The sequence below is a fragment of the Panicum virgatum genome, chromosome 6N (assembly GCF_016808335.1).
Source record: "Panicum virgatum strain AP13 chromosome 6N, P.virgatum_v5, whole genome shotgun sequence".
NCBI lineage: Eukaryota > Viridiplantae > Streptophyta > Magnoliopsida > Poales > Poaceae > Panicum > Panicum virgatum.
In genome coordinates this window covers 42,360,791-42,374,207 of record NC_053150.1, presented here as the reverse complement: position 1 = coordinate 42,374,207, position 13,417 = coordinate 42,360,791, and the positions used below count along the sequence as shown (strand labels likewise).

The following is a 13,417-nucleotide window of genomic DNA, read 5'->3' as shown; positions in this document are numbered from 1 at the left end:
CAGCATCAGTGTAACCAACTATGGTCTTGTCTTAGCTGAAGCTAAGATCATTTGTGTCTTGGAAATATCTGAAGATATTCTTAATTCATGTCAATGGCATTTCGTTGGAGCTGTGCTATATCTGAGCTAGTAAATTTACAAGCTTAATTATCATTTATAGATAATATTCAATGATTCGATGAATCATAAATTAATCATTCATAGAAGTCATGTATTAATGTGATGCTTCAGAATGATAGACCAAAATTTCTCGTTGGAATCTATTTTGATGACTCATATGAAAGTTTAGTATCTGGGTATCAGTTTATATTCTGGCAAAATATGGATTAGTTAGCCAGTATCTTGATATCCCACTTTTGATGTGTTCTGATTTGATAATAACAAATCAAGATTTTTTATGCCATTTAGATATCCGTGGATATCTTATTTGACTCCGACCTATATGGTATTGTTGGAGTTGCGCTAATTTGAGCTAGCAAAGTATCTACAAAAGCAATATCAGGTCTATTGCAATTTGTATGATACAATAGCACTTTTGGCACTTAGTTTCCCAGGATCTAAATGGGTGCTGATCCATTTTTAGGGATTGAAGGAACACAAGTGTTGATGGATTCGATTGTCCAATATTAATTGAATATAGGTAAACTGATACATGTGCTTAAGTTGAAAACTTAAACATCAATTGGTTTTAATCAATTTTCATCTCGAATTCCGTCATAAATGAATGCTTTGTTGTTTGTGTGCTGAGATGATGAAAATTTCATTTGGAATTTATTTATGGACATATATATGCATTCATCGTGATTAGAGTAATCTTTTTATGGAATATACTCATCTAGTTAGTTGTATCACAATCAACTTGACTATCTCAAGTCATAGAGTAACTTGTATATGTTGCGATTTTTGTTTTGGATTTAGTATACAAAATCCTCTAGGGACATATAAATTCAATTTTTATCAAATTTAATTGATCTGCCAATATTTGAATATAGAAACGTAATTCTCACATATACCATGATGGTATGTTTCTTGGTCTCTGTGTGAAACCTTGTGCTACAAGCTCTCTCTGTCTCAACACCATGCTTTTCTGAAGAAAAATATTGTGATATGTAGATAAGACTTGCTTATTTAAAAATGAGAGCACTTCTCCTTGATTGCCACCTTTTAATTTGACCCAATTTGAGTGTTTGTTAACACTTTGCCTAGTACTTTTTGGTCTGGATCCAGTTAAAGGTGTATAGCAATTTTCAGTAGAAGTATATGTCGACAAATTTGTAGTCTTAATATGATTGATTGATCATAATCAATATATCTTGTGAGAAATAACCCTTTTAAATCCTATGTCATTTCCCATGATCATAGAATTAGGGTGTTCCATGACCCAGTGCCTAATTTACGTGCACATATGCTGGGCTTTTGAATGCAAAGCATTCATAGGCTTTGGATTTGAATAAATCCATAAAGTGTCTAACAACATTCATAATGTTGATGCATTTACTACCTAGGAGGATGTCTCCTCCTATTTCCGCGGATGCTTGTATTAAGCTGTATTCCTAGCTTGTGACCATACTTCTCCCCCTCTTATTTTGATATGTGAGTTGAGTGATAATTTAAGTGCTTCACTCTTTCTGGTACAATAATTGTAGGAATTTCGTTTGATGATACTTTTGATTAGTAAATGCATTTGGCAAACTATTTGCAATGTGTTGCAAATAAAGATATTTTGAACTATTGGTTCAGATATTATTTGTATATACGTGGATATGAGGATCGAATGTGATATTCTTCTATAATTTATAATTCCTGGCATTCTATATGTGTGGTATTAATCTCCCGCTAATGCCTGGAATTATCCTCAAAATATAATCAGCATACGGGCTTATGAATAAATGAATTAATCCCTTATGAGTGATCCAAGATATTTTATGAATGGCGGATAAATATCTTATATAGATCTTCAATGCCCATGGATGTATGCTGTGGTGGTGATATCGGTATATGTGAAATGTAACCGACACACAGATGGGAAATATTTGGCTGAGGCCAAGATTCCACGTACTTACTGCAACGAGGGGTACCGTTTTGATTACAGTTATATGAATTTGAATTAAGTTTATGGTGTTTAAAACCGTATGATGCCAACATGATGTTGACTGTAATTCTATGGTAATGGTCTATTAATTAAGTTATTCTCTTGGTAAGAGATTTGGCTAATCCATTTTGTATATGTACAAAAATATTTCACATTAATGCCTAGAGCCATACAATAATAATTGAAGACTTTTGAGGAGAATTTAGCGGCATTGTTAATCCTGATGGATTTGATTGTGTGTTCCGGATAATATGTTCTTTTAATTTGATAATCTGAGAAAATAATCATGCTTAGCATGATTTCTTGTGGATAACAATACATACAGGACCATCTAGTTGATGCAACAATGAGTACCATGAAGTACCAATTTGGTTCGACTAATGGATGTATGGACCACAAATGTCTCGTTGAATGTGTTCAAGGAATTATAGTGGTTCATCCTTGATCTTAAGATAAGAGGTTCTTAAGATTAATATTCCCATGGCACATGTTGTGCGCACAAATATGAATTTGGGAAATTTTTGTAATATTTATGTTGTGACCAATTGAATTGCCGATAATTTTTTATGTCATCCATATCCAAAGATGATTAAGGCGATAATGCCATGTCTTGAGTATATCAAGATTCTAAAAATTATCTTGTACGCAACATTTCTACGGGTTTGATGTATGTGTAATACTATCCCGTTGATGTTGAAGGAATTCTTTGAAGCATTTGCTTGATATATCCATAATTGTTTATGATGAATTGATATTCATTATTGTTGTTATTATGTGTTTCCACATGGAAACCATTGTTACGGATATATTTTTGTAACTCAATAGGGTACGAGTTGAATTAGGATATATGAGTGTATCCTCAATTGCTAATTGGGTACCCATAGGGAAAATTAATGTGCCTCGACCAAAAATCAATTAATCACAATATCGCAGTATACGATTTGAGTGAAATTTCCTTTACTCTTTGTGAGAGTTTGGAAGTATTTAATTTCCCTAAGTATGAGTGTTAGTGGTACCATGTCCACTAAATGGATTCCTTCTTTGATTTGGATTGTTCTTGTAGGATAATTTTTGACAACAAATATTTACAACACAATATAAATATAGCTTGGTAATCAAGTTTTTGGGTGTTATGGAGATTAAGTTCTATCTCCAAATTTGTCATTTGAATTAGAATTCTACGACCATGTCAGTGCTCTATAGGTTGTTCCATGTGATGGGATCTCCTCATTATCATGTTTTGTAGAACATCTTTATTGTGTTCCGTAGGAACATCTTTGGAGCAACTGATGTCAATGGGTTGAGTAGTGAAGTGAGCTTCGAGCTTGTCCCCTTGAACTTGTTTGCCAATGGATTTCAAATATATGTCAACGAAATGTTTGGCATTTGTTGCACTTTTAGTGATTTGATTGTGACAATCAAATGTTCGACAAAACTTGAAAGTGCCATGTTGAGTTTTTTTTAAAAAAAATGCCTTTGCCTTTGTTAGGATCCTGTTTTGTGATGATGCTTAGTTTTCTCTTGAAATTCAATTTGAATTTCATGCCACAAAATCTTGTTTTGGTATTCTGATCATTGTATTGATTTTCTGATAGTAGTACTGAGCCCTGTTGGGCGTAGTTGATGGTTCTTAGTTAAGGGCTCATCACATTTTTGTATCTAGAGTATGAGATCAGAATATTTGGCATTGTTGTGCCACGGTATTGCTATTGCAATAACTTATTTGAAAAAGGAAAAATATAGATAATGACTTTTTGATCATTTCTGCATCATCTATAATGATCACAAAGCTGAAGCTTGCAACATATCTTTGATACTGCAGAATTGGATTCTCCGATAGATTTGAATTTTATAAAGCGAAGTAGTGACTACTCGTGCCATGTTTCTGGCAAAATGATTGCCCTATGTATATTTTGAGTGCAACTCAAAATTTACGTGGATCCTTTGCCAATATCTTGAGATATACATGAAGATGATGTCTCAAGAAGTAATGTATTATATTTGGTTGTGTCTGAAATATGGGCTTGTGTATTAAGTTTATTGATGTCATCAATAAAACCTTTTGCTGTTAGCATTATTTTGACATTTATAGTCCAAGACATATAGTTGTGACTATCTACTGCAATTTCAGCGAAATCTCTGTTAAATAGATGAGTCATTTGTACATGAAAGATCATGTATATAATTAATTTACTACAGTAAATTAAAATATATTGTGTGTAATTTTATTGCAAAATAAATAGATCAAGATGATTCTTGAATCATAATTTAAGGTATTTTGAATCAATAGTGTAACTATTTTAATTGCTTACTGTAGGAATTAATTGACTTGATAGTCTCAATGTATACAAATTTAATTTGTATAGAATATTTTGGATATACACATTATAGGTAATCATCATAAGATGTAGACCTTTAGTAATGGGCAAATAATTTGCTGCCTAAAAGCATGGTCTCAAGGCAAATAAATTCGTAAAGAATTTATCGCAGCCGATGCCTAGGTCTCCATTTCCTTGTGTTTTTCCAAAAATTCAGATTTATATACCTTAATTTTAATTTTGCAGAACTCTACCTGATGTAGAATATAATTCAAGTGCTATATTTGTAATGATACAAATAAAATAAATTGCATATGAAAAAATTGTTCTAAAATAATATTTGCATAACCAATGTGAGATCTGCGGATCATATAACGTACAATTACTGCAGTAATCGTAGCATCCATATTATATTGGTGCTAATTTATAAACTTGATACTCTAGATAACAATTCACAATAATTATGCGAATTTAGAATAGTCGAAGGACTCAAATAGAACAATTTAGAGATCTAAATAGAATATGTAGAATAGAGATTATTCTAAACATATAATTAAACAAAGTCTGTGAAAAATATCTTTTATAAACGAAAAGAGTACGAGAAGCGGGTTTGCTGCAGTAGCCTGGAATCGGCCTGCTGAGGCCTGGCCTGGCCGGAGGCCACAGCCTGGGGCTTTTCGTTCTGTTGGGCCACGTGAGTGCGTGGTGTCCCATTTTGGGTCCATGCTGCTCGATCCATTGGCCAAAGAAAGGGTTGGGGATGGGCGGTTGGGCGACGCCCGTATCGCCGTGCCGCTTCGTGCCCCCAACTGCCGCCGCCGCTAGCCCCTTTGGGGGGGCGCCGCCCGCCCCCGCCGCCTCCTCTTGCGCCGTGCGCCGCTGCTGCGTGCCGGAGGGCGCCGCCGCGCCGAGCGCCGCCGCGGGCGGTGCCCAGCGCCGCCGTGCCCTCCCCTTTCCTCTTCTTTGTTTGCAGCCCGCCCGCCCCCATGTGCCAGTCTTTGGCCGGCCGCCGGCCTTCGCCGGTGAATGAGTGAGGCGCCGCCGCGGGCGGTTCCTCGTGTGGGTGGCGGGCGCCGAGGGCGGTCGTGTCCTGCGGAACGGGTGCCGCGGGGGTGGGCGATGTCAAGGGCGGAGGAACGGGCGGCGCGGCTGCCGTTGCCGCGCATGGAGCAGTAGGGGCGCTGAGAGCGCCATGGAGGGCCGCTGATGCGGTGGCCGCCGGTGGTCCGGCCGTGGAGGAGATGAAACGAGGGTCGCCGACCGATTGTGGGGTGACAGGCGCCGAGGGCGGCACTTGTGGAAAAGGGATGGACGCCGAGGGCGCCTCCGCTATCACCACCGCCGCCGTCGAGGGCGGCCAAGCGAGCGTCGGCGACTTCCCGTAGGAAAAACGAGAAAGAAACGTAAGTTAATGGTTCAATCTTTCTCGTTTCTGTTTCTTCCTTGTTAGAGTTCTCGATGAGTGCTTTCGGCCACCGTCTCGGCGAGTTCTTGTTTGTCGGTCTCTGTTGCACAGAGAACTCGGCGACTTCTTCCTTGCGCTCAGTAGAGAACAAAACTGATAACGTGTTGTAGAGTAAAAGTGAAGAGAGAATGAAACGAGAGAATGAATTATTGTAATGATTGATGGTTGGACCATCTTTTTACATGTACAAGAGGGAAAGGATACCTCTTCTCCAAAGGATACGTCCCTTTGAGAGTGGCCCTTTATGAGATTAATAACTATTTGATGACATTCTAATGATGTCATTAATTTAAATAAGTAATTAACTAATTAATAACTAATTTATTTGTTTCATAACAGAGGCTTCCCTCCCCCGCCGTAGGCCTCGCCGCCTCGGGCCTCGCCCCGGCAGACCAGACACGACGACAGTCCCGCCCCTGCTCCGCGGCGTGCCCGTTTGCGCGGGAAACCCATTAAAAAAGCGCAGAGGAATGGAAACCGCCGCCCCGCCCGGCCCGCCAAAGCCGGACCCCGCGCCGCCTCGGCGCCTCCTTCCCCTGCAAGCCTCCCCCCATTTTCTTCCCCGTATACATCCAAACCCCCAACCGCCCGCCCGCGCACTCAAACACCCCAAGCCAAACCCCTCGCGCCGCCAGCGCCGTCACGCCCTCCGCGATGCCCCACCTCCGCTCACGCGCCAAGGCGGCGGCGGCGGCCGCCGCTGCCTTCCCGCCGTCACCGCCGGCGCCGGCCGGCGTCCCGCAGGGCACCCCCGCGCCGTCCCCGTCCACCTCCCTCCGCCTCGGCCTCGGCCCCGCCTCCCCCGATGACGGCGGCTTCGACATCAAGTCCCCGCCCGCCGCGCCGCCCCGGCGCAGCCTGCGCCTCGCGGGCGCCGCCGCCAGCCCGCCGACCCCCGCCGCGCGGGACGGCGGGTCCTCCGGCTCCGGGCCCGGGGCCGGCGGGAGCGTGAAGGGGACGGGGAGGGCCCGCGCCCGCGACTCCGCCTCCTCCCCTGTCGCCGCCTCGCCGATGTCCGGTAACTTCGGGAGCGACGGCGGCGGCTCCGGCTCCGACGGCGCGGCGCCGTTTCTGAGCCTGCGGTCGGGGTCCCGGATCGCGAAGCGGCGGGTGGAGGCCGGCGGGGAGGCGGGGCCTGGGCCGGCGGGCGGAGGCCAGGTGCTCGACGAAATGCCGCGCCGGGCTGCGTGCACGCCGACGAAGCGGCAGAGGACAGTGCTGGTTGGGGGAGTGGAGACGGAGTACGTGGCCGATTCGGAGAGCGGCTCTGATGGGGATTGCGTGATGCTGAGGCAGAGTGGCGCGAGGGTGCCGGGGGCGCGGGTGAACACGGGTCGAAGTGGGGTGGAACCTAAGAGTGCCCTTGCTATGAGCATGGATGGGAATGACGATGGCGTGGGCACGCCGACGAAGCGGCGGAGGAGCGTGCTGGTCGGGGGAGTGGAGACGGAGTACGTGGCCGATTCGGAGAGCGACTCCGATGGGGATTCCGTGATGCTGGGGCAGAGTGGCGTGAGGATGCAGGGGGCGCCTGTAAACACTGGTCAAATTGGGGTGAAACCGAATGCTGTTGCTATGAGCATGGATGGGACTGAAGATGGCGCGAGGGATGGTCCTGCCAAGGCAGGCAATGGGGAGTCTGGTGGGGTGATTGAGCAGTTAGTGAATCCTGCGGGAAGTCCTTCGAGTCCCGAAGAAGAAATGATCGCGGATATGTATTTCAAGAAAGAGTTGCGCCAATACAAGTACAAGCTTAGAAAGGAAGGCAACGCGAAAGAGAAGCTAGTTTTGGGGAGCAACCATTCTCGTGGTGTGGATAGTGGATATGAACCCGCTTCCCGCAAATTAATTACTGATAGTAAAGGAAAGGGAAAGATGGTTGTAGAGGATAGTTTATCATCTCTGAGCTCAGGTGAGGATGAATCAGGTTCGGAACCAGTGGTTTCTAAACAGATTCAGAGGAAGTCAGATTCGGAACCAGTGGATGCTAAAGAGGTTCAGATCAACTCAGGATCAGTTTCTGCTTCTATGGAGCCACTTCGCAGGCAAGCAGCAAGAGAGCGAGCTATCAGGCTGGCCCCTAAGTTTGCATTCTTCAAAGCAGATAAAGATGAACCTAGTGAAGATGAAGAGGAAGAAGAGTTAGAGCCTGCTTCTGACCCTCAGGACTGGCCAGGCCCGTTTGCAACTGCTGCCAGGATATATGAGGAGAGAGAAGCTAAGTTGAGAGCTCGAGAATCGAATTCTTCGAAGGTCAACAAGGCTGCTAATAAGGCCGTCGTTTGGTCTCCTTCAAAGGAGAAGAAAAATCCAGTACGGGCCACCCCATCACTTACAAGCTTATGCATAAATACTCTTGCAGAACATTCTGAAGGCATTGAATCACTTGGAGATATCCCAGAGGAGCTAAAGCATAAGCTGTTAAAGATTCTGTGTCATTCTAGGAAGATGAATGCCCATCTTCTCAATGAACTACTGTGTGATAGTCCTGCAGAACTGCATCTCAGTGAGTGTTCATGGCTGAGTGATGATGACTTTGAGAAAACTTTTGGGAAATGCAAGACAGATAACCTGCGGGTACTTTTGTTTTTACACTTTATGCAGATTCTTTATGATATACACATTGTTTATACCTTTTGATAAAACCTTATTTCTTTTGTTTAAGTCAAGACTAACTCAGCATTTGTCTTAATGTAGGATCTACAGCTTGATATATCTGGAAGGTGCATGCCTGATTACATATTGCCAACTACCTTAGCTAAGGCTCCTAACTGCATGTCATTGTTGACAAAAATATCTCTGAAGGGAAATTATCGTCTTTCTGACAAGGGTTTAGAAACAATCATCTCTGCCGCACCTTCTCTGAGCTCACTAAATTTGTCCGAGTGTTCTCTTCTCACTTCATCTGGAATTGTTGGTCTTGCTGACAAGTTACATTCGGTACTTAGAGAACTGTATATAGATGAGTGCTTAAACGTGGATGCTATGATGATTCTTCCCGCACTACAGAAGATTAATCATCTAGAAGCTTTGTCAATGTCTGGAATACAATCTGTGTGTGACAAGTTCGTGAATGAGCTCCTTCCTGTACATGGTTCGAATTTGAAGGAGCTAGCATTTGCTGGTTGCTCGTAAGTCTTGACAGTTTCCTGTTTTAGTCATTAGTTTCCTTTTCGAAGGAGCTTACTTTTATGCAAGTGTAGGGAAACAATACGGAACTGCATTTCTGACTAGCCATTATTGTGTTATCTAAATGTAGGAAACTTACCTCATCTTCCATCAAGACTATCGGGCAGAATTGTCCACAATTAACTTCCTTAGATCTCCGCAACTTGAATAGGTTGCGTGACTCAGCAATGAGGCATCTTCGCTATGGTTGTAGGCTAATAAGGAAACTGAAGCTTCAAAGAAACACATTCAGGTATCATCCCTCCCCCCATTTCTTTGCTGTTCCAAGTTTGAAATGCCTTATTTCTAAGCAGAACAAAGTGCTGTGTAAACATTCATGTTCATTGCACTTTTTTTTTTCTCATCACTGCATCTTAAAGGTTTCCAAACTCAGATGGGCGGATGATGATTATTATGTAATTAATTAGCTTCTATCTGGCATTCTTAACTATCTTGTTCACGTGCTTAGGCACGTTCGCAAAAAAAAAACTATCTTGTTCAGTATGCTAACTCTTATTCTTCTTTCTAATACGATTTGTGCATTGTAGAAGTGCTGTATTTTTTTTTCTGCCTGATCGCGCTAAGAGTTTGATAGTAACATGACATTTGATGTCTTTTGTCACTTGTAGAACTAGTGCCATCAGTATCATTAAATTACTACTGTTTATAAAGATTCATGAAAGACTTAGACTGAGGGTACAAGGAAAAATGGAATGGAGTACACCACTGTAATTGGTAGGAACTACTGGTTTCCATTCTCCTAAGGGTTTCTCGAAGTTGAAACCAGCAAGGTTTAACACTTTGAATATTATGGAACTTATATAATCCATTTTAGTAAGATGATCACATGTTAATTCATTTAGTGGCACTCTTCTTTTGTATTGATTATAACATGCTTTGTTGTAATGAGATGGCAGCAATATCTTCCTGACATGATGCTTGACCCTTATTACAGTGATGAAGCACTTTCTCGATATTTGGAAGAATCTGGAGGATGCCTAACTGAGTTAATGCTTAACAATGTTGAGAAGGTATTTTCTCCATTGTCTTCTTGAATGTTATACTCCATGACTGGTACAGATCTTATTCTTGGGAACCACAATTCTATTTTTGCTTGAGATTCAGATCCTTTAGCCTTTTCCTTCTTTTTTTGAGCAAGAGACCATATGAAATGGTTCAATACCACATACAGTAAAAAAGCTGTTTATGGATTGATTTGGGGGGGGGGGGGGGGGGGGTACAGGGAATTGCACTATACTTTAATGGGGCGATACACTTCATTTATGCACACAGATAATCTATTTATTCAAGCTGGAACTAAAGAGTACATGTTGGAACTTGAACATTCTATTTATTTGGTGTAGTCATAACTAAACGTTATAGAGACATGATTGTTTGTGCGCAATATAAAGGGTAAACCTTCTGAATATATTGCCATATCTTTGTTGGTTGGAGTGTATAAGGGCACCACCAATGTGTGCAAAAAGCGAACCGAGAGGAAGTTAAATCAAATCGTCAACACAGTGGCAGTCGAATAGTTGCTGTCAGAGTAAAAAGCGACGCAGGCAGACGAGTCGGCTTGTGAGCTACTGCAGCTGCATTTTTTAATTCAAATGGCCGCTGGTTGCTGGCGCGAGGGGGGGGGGGGGGGGGGGGGCTTCCAGGTGATTTGAGTGATTTTTTTATACCATATGTGGGCCCTATGAAAACGATGTCGACACAGGCAGCATCGAACACTAGTATTATTCGACTTGTGTGATCAGAATAAGGAACAAGTCCGTTTTACCCCCCTAAATTTGTCAAGGAGTCTAAATTATCCCCCTAAACAACAATACCGGGAATAGAGCCCCCTCTACTCTCAAAACCAGACAAATCACCCCCTGGACTGTGTGGAGGCAGTTTCCCACCGTGGGCCCCACCTATCAGTCTCTCCTCTCTCTCTCTCCCCGCAGGGCCGGCGCCTCCCCTGCTTCCTTTGCTGGGCGCCGCCGGGAGCTCGCCCTCTCCACCGCGGAGGACACGGCGGGCGGCCGGCGCGGTGGCCACGGCGGCGAGGGCCCCTCCTGCTCCCGGCGCACGCGGCGCGAGCAGGAGGCACGGAGCTGCGGCGGCTCGCTCGTCCCTGCGCTGTCCGCCGGCCATGGTGCCGTTGCTCCCTCCGTCGGCCGTTCCTCCCCAAACCTGGCCGGCGCGCTGGATCCCGCCAGCAGGCCGCGGAGGTGTGGCGAGGCGGAGGCGCGCGCGCGGCGAGGGCGAGGCGGATCCCGGCGGCACCAGCAGCACGCGCGGCGAGGGCGAGCCTCCCCTGCTCCCTGCACGCCCCCCTCCCCTGCTCCGGCTGGCCCGGGGCGAGCGGATCCGGGCGCCGGGGGGGGGGGACCGGCGGCGAGCAGGGCCGCACGCCCCTCCTCCACCAGCTCGGCGCCGCCGACCCGCCCGCCCCTCTCCGCGCCCACGCTCCACCGGCCGCCGGTCCACGCCTTCTCGAGCTCCGCCGCCGGCCGCATCGCCCCACCGCTGGAGCCGGTACACGCCTTCTCGAGCTCTGCCGCCGGCCGCATCGCCCCGCCTCGTCCCGCATCTCGAGCTCCGCCGTCAGCAGCCTCGCCCTGCAGCTCAAGCTCCACCTGCTTGCCGCGTCGCCCCGAAGCAGACGCAGCCCAAGCTCGGGCAGCGGGGCGAGCGCGGCGAGGAGGAGAGCTCGGGCGGCGGGGAGGAACCGGCGGTGGCAGGAGAGGCAGGCGCGGAGGACTCTAGCGGCGGCGGGCGACGTGATGCCGGCGTTGACTCCGCTGGTGAGCTCGGGGGAGAGAGAAGAGAGAGATAAGAGACTGACAGGTGGGGCCCACCGTGGGAAACCTCCTCCACACAGTCAGGGGGGTTCTATTCCCGGTATTGTAGTTTAGGGGGTAATTCAGACTCCTTGACAAGTTCAGGGGGTAAAATGGACTTGTTCCTCAGAATAATCCGAACCAGCACTGGAGCTGGCCGAACGCCTTATCCTGCTATTTACTGTTTTCTGCTAGTTTTTGTCTCATCTGGGAAATTAAGGTTGTTAAGATGTGATGTTTTCTTTTGTTTTTGCCTTTCAGCTGTTTCAAGTATGAACAATTTGATCTGGTGTTTTTCATTTAGGTTGGAGACCTTACTGCTCTTGCAATTTCTCGCAAGTGCTCTGTTCGGTTGGAGGCTCTGGATCTTTCCTTCTGCCGTGAACTGACCAATGAAGCTTTGGGTTTGATTGTGGACAGCTGCCCATCGTTGAGGATTCTGAAACTATTTGGTTGTACCCAGGTATGATGACCTTCCTAGTAAACAAAGTCTCCATCATTGTACATTTTCTGTTACACGTTCTTTCCGTAAGCAATTCCAATCATGTGCCAAGGATTAAGTAACACTGTTAATTGGTTGGTAGTGGCATGAGTCATAACATGACAGCCTCAATTGTTAGGTGAAACTGTACTTACTGCTAACTTTTGCATTGCAGATCACGGATTTGTTCCTTAAGGGTCACTCAAATACATTCGTTAAAATCATCGGGATAGAAGGGAGCATACTGGAGCAAATGGATAACCATTAGTTTGTGCCGAAAATGACGCTTCATTCCCCTGACCATTCTGTTATCTAGCTTAGGAATTGAGACATCATGGGCCTGGAGGTGGCTGCAGTTTTCAGTGGGGAATATTTTGCCAACCGACCCTGCTGAAACCAGTTAGATGTCCTTAGAAAACTATCTGGAAATGCTTGGTTTTTCTTCATTTAGCTTTAAACAGTGGAAAAACTGCTGCTGCATTCTGCATACCATTGAAAGAAAATTTTCGTGTTAGATGGTTATGGATGGATATTCAGATCCTTTTCATTTTATAAGTGAATGGTTATGAACGGATCAATATAGGGCTGAGCGCCTGAGCTGCAGGAGCGCCTGCGTTTGTTGATGATGTGGCCGCGGAGCAAATGGGGTTTAGTCGGCTGGAATTCCTTCAGATTCCTCGATACCCCGGCGGCAGAACAAACAGGGCTGTTGGCATGAGACTCTGGTTTGTCGCCGCCGGATCCGTTTCCGATAGAAGAATATGGTAACAGAAATGGGAAAGAGTTTTTCCCGCCTGTTTCTGTCTGTTTATTTTCATCTCTAGACATATGGACCCTCATGTCACATCCTTCTGCAAGGCCTATGTGAAGGTCTTGTCATGAAAGAGACTGTTGCCCATGTCAAGGACCCACGAGGGCCAAGACCTACCCCCCTCCCCGCTCTATAGGGCATCTAGAGTGACCCTTGGGAAGGTTTTGGGAGACCAGGCAGAGTCACACGTGCATTAAATGCAATGGTGAGGAATTAATGCGCCTGTCATGGTGTTAATGGTATCTTTGCCA

The 13,417-nt window shown here is 45.3% G+C and overlaps 1 protein-coding gene across 2 annotated transcripts; it reads left to right on the top strand.

The window, feature by feature from the left end:
- Positions 1-5,281: 5,281 nt before the first annotated feature.
- LOC120678695 lies at positions 5,282-12,907 on the top strand. 2 transcript variants are annotated; one of them, XR_005676697.1, is made up of 7 exons: positions 5,282-5,813; positions 6,215-8,452; positions 8,573-9,006; positions 9,135-9,296; positions 9,999-10,117; positions 12,179-12,337; positions 12,531-12,907. XR_005676697.1 is itself a non-coding variant. In XM_039959995.1 (7 exons), exons 2-7 carry the CDS (start codon positions 6,530-6,532, stop codon positions 12,621-12,623), a joined length of 2,847 nt encoding a protein of 948 aa, XP_039815929.1. In that variant the 5' UTR covers positions 5,291-5,813; positions 6,215-6,529; the 3' UTR covers positions 12,624-12,907. The 2 variants fall into 2 exon arrangements, 1 of the variants encoding a protein (XP_039815929.1); XM_039959995.1 differs by having other exon boundaries at positions 5,291-5,813; positions 9,999-10,074.
- Positions 12,908-13,417: the final 510 nt, after the last annotated feature.

Bases quoted from the DNA above. Each gene is read 5' to 3' on its own strand.
- LOC120678695 (XM_039959995.1), top strand. From the start codon at position 6,530: ATGCCCCACCTCCGCTCACGCGCCAAGGCGGCGGCGGCGGCCGCCGCT. The intron at 9,007-9,134 runs GTAAGTCTTGAC...ATCTAAATGTAG, and splicing joins CTAGCATTTGCTGGTTGCTC to GAAACTTACCTCATCTTCCA. The intron at 12,338-12,530 runs GTATGATGACCT...TTTGCATTGCAG, and splicing joins AACTATTTGGTTGTACCCAG to ATCACGGATTTGTTCCTTAA.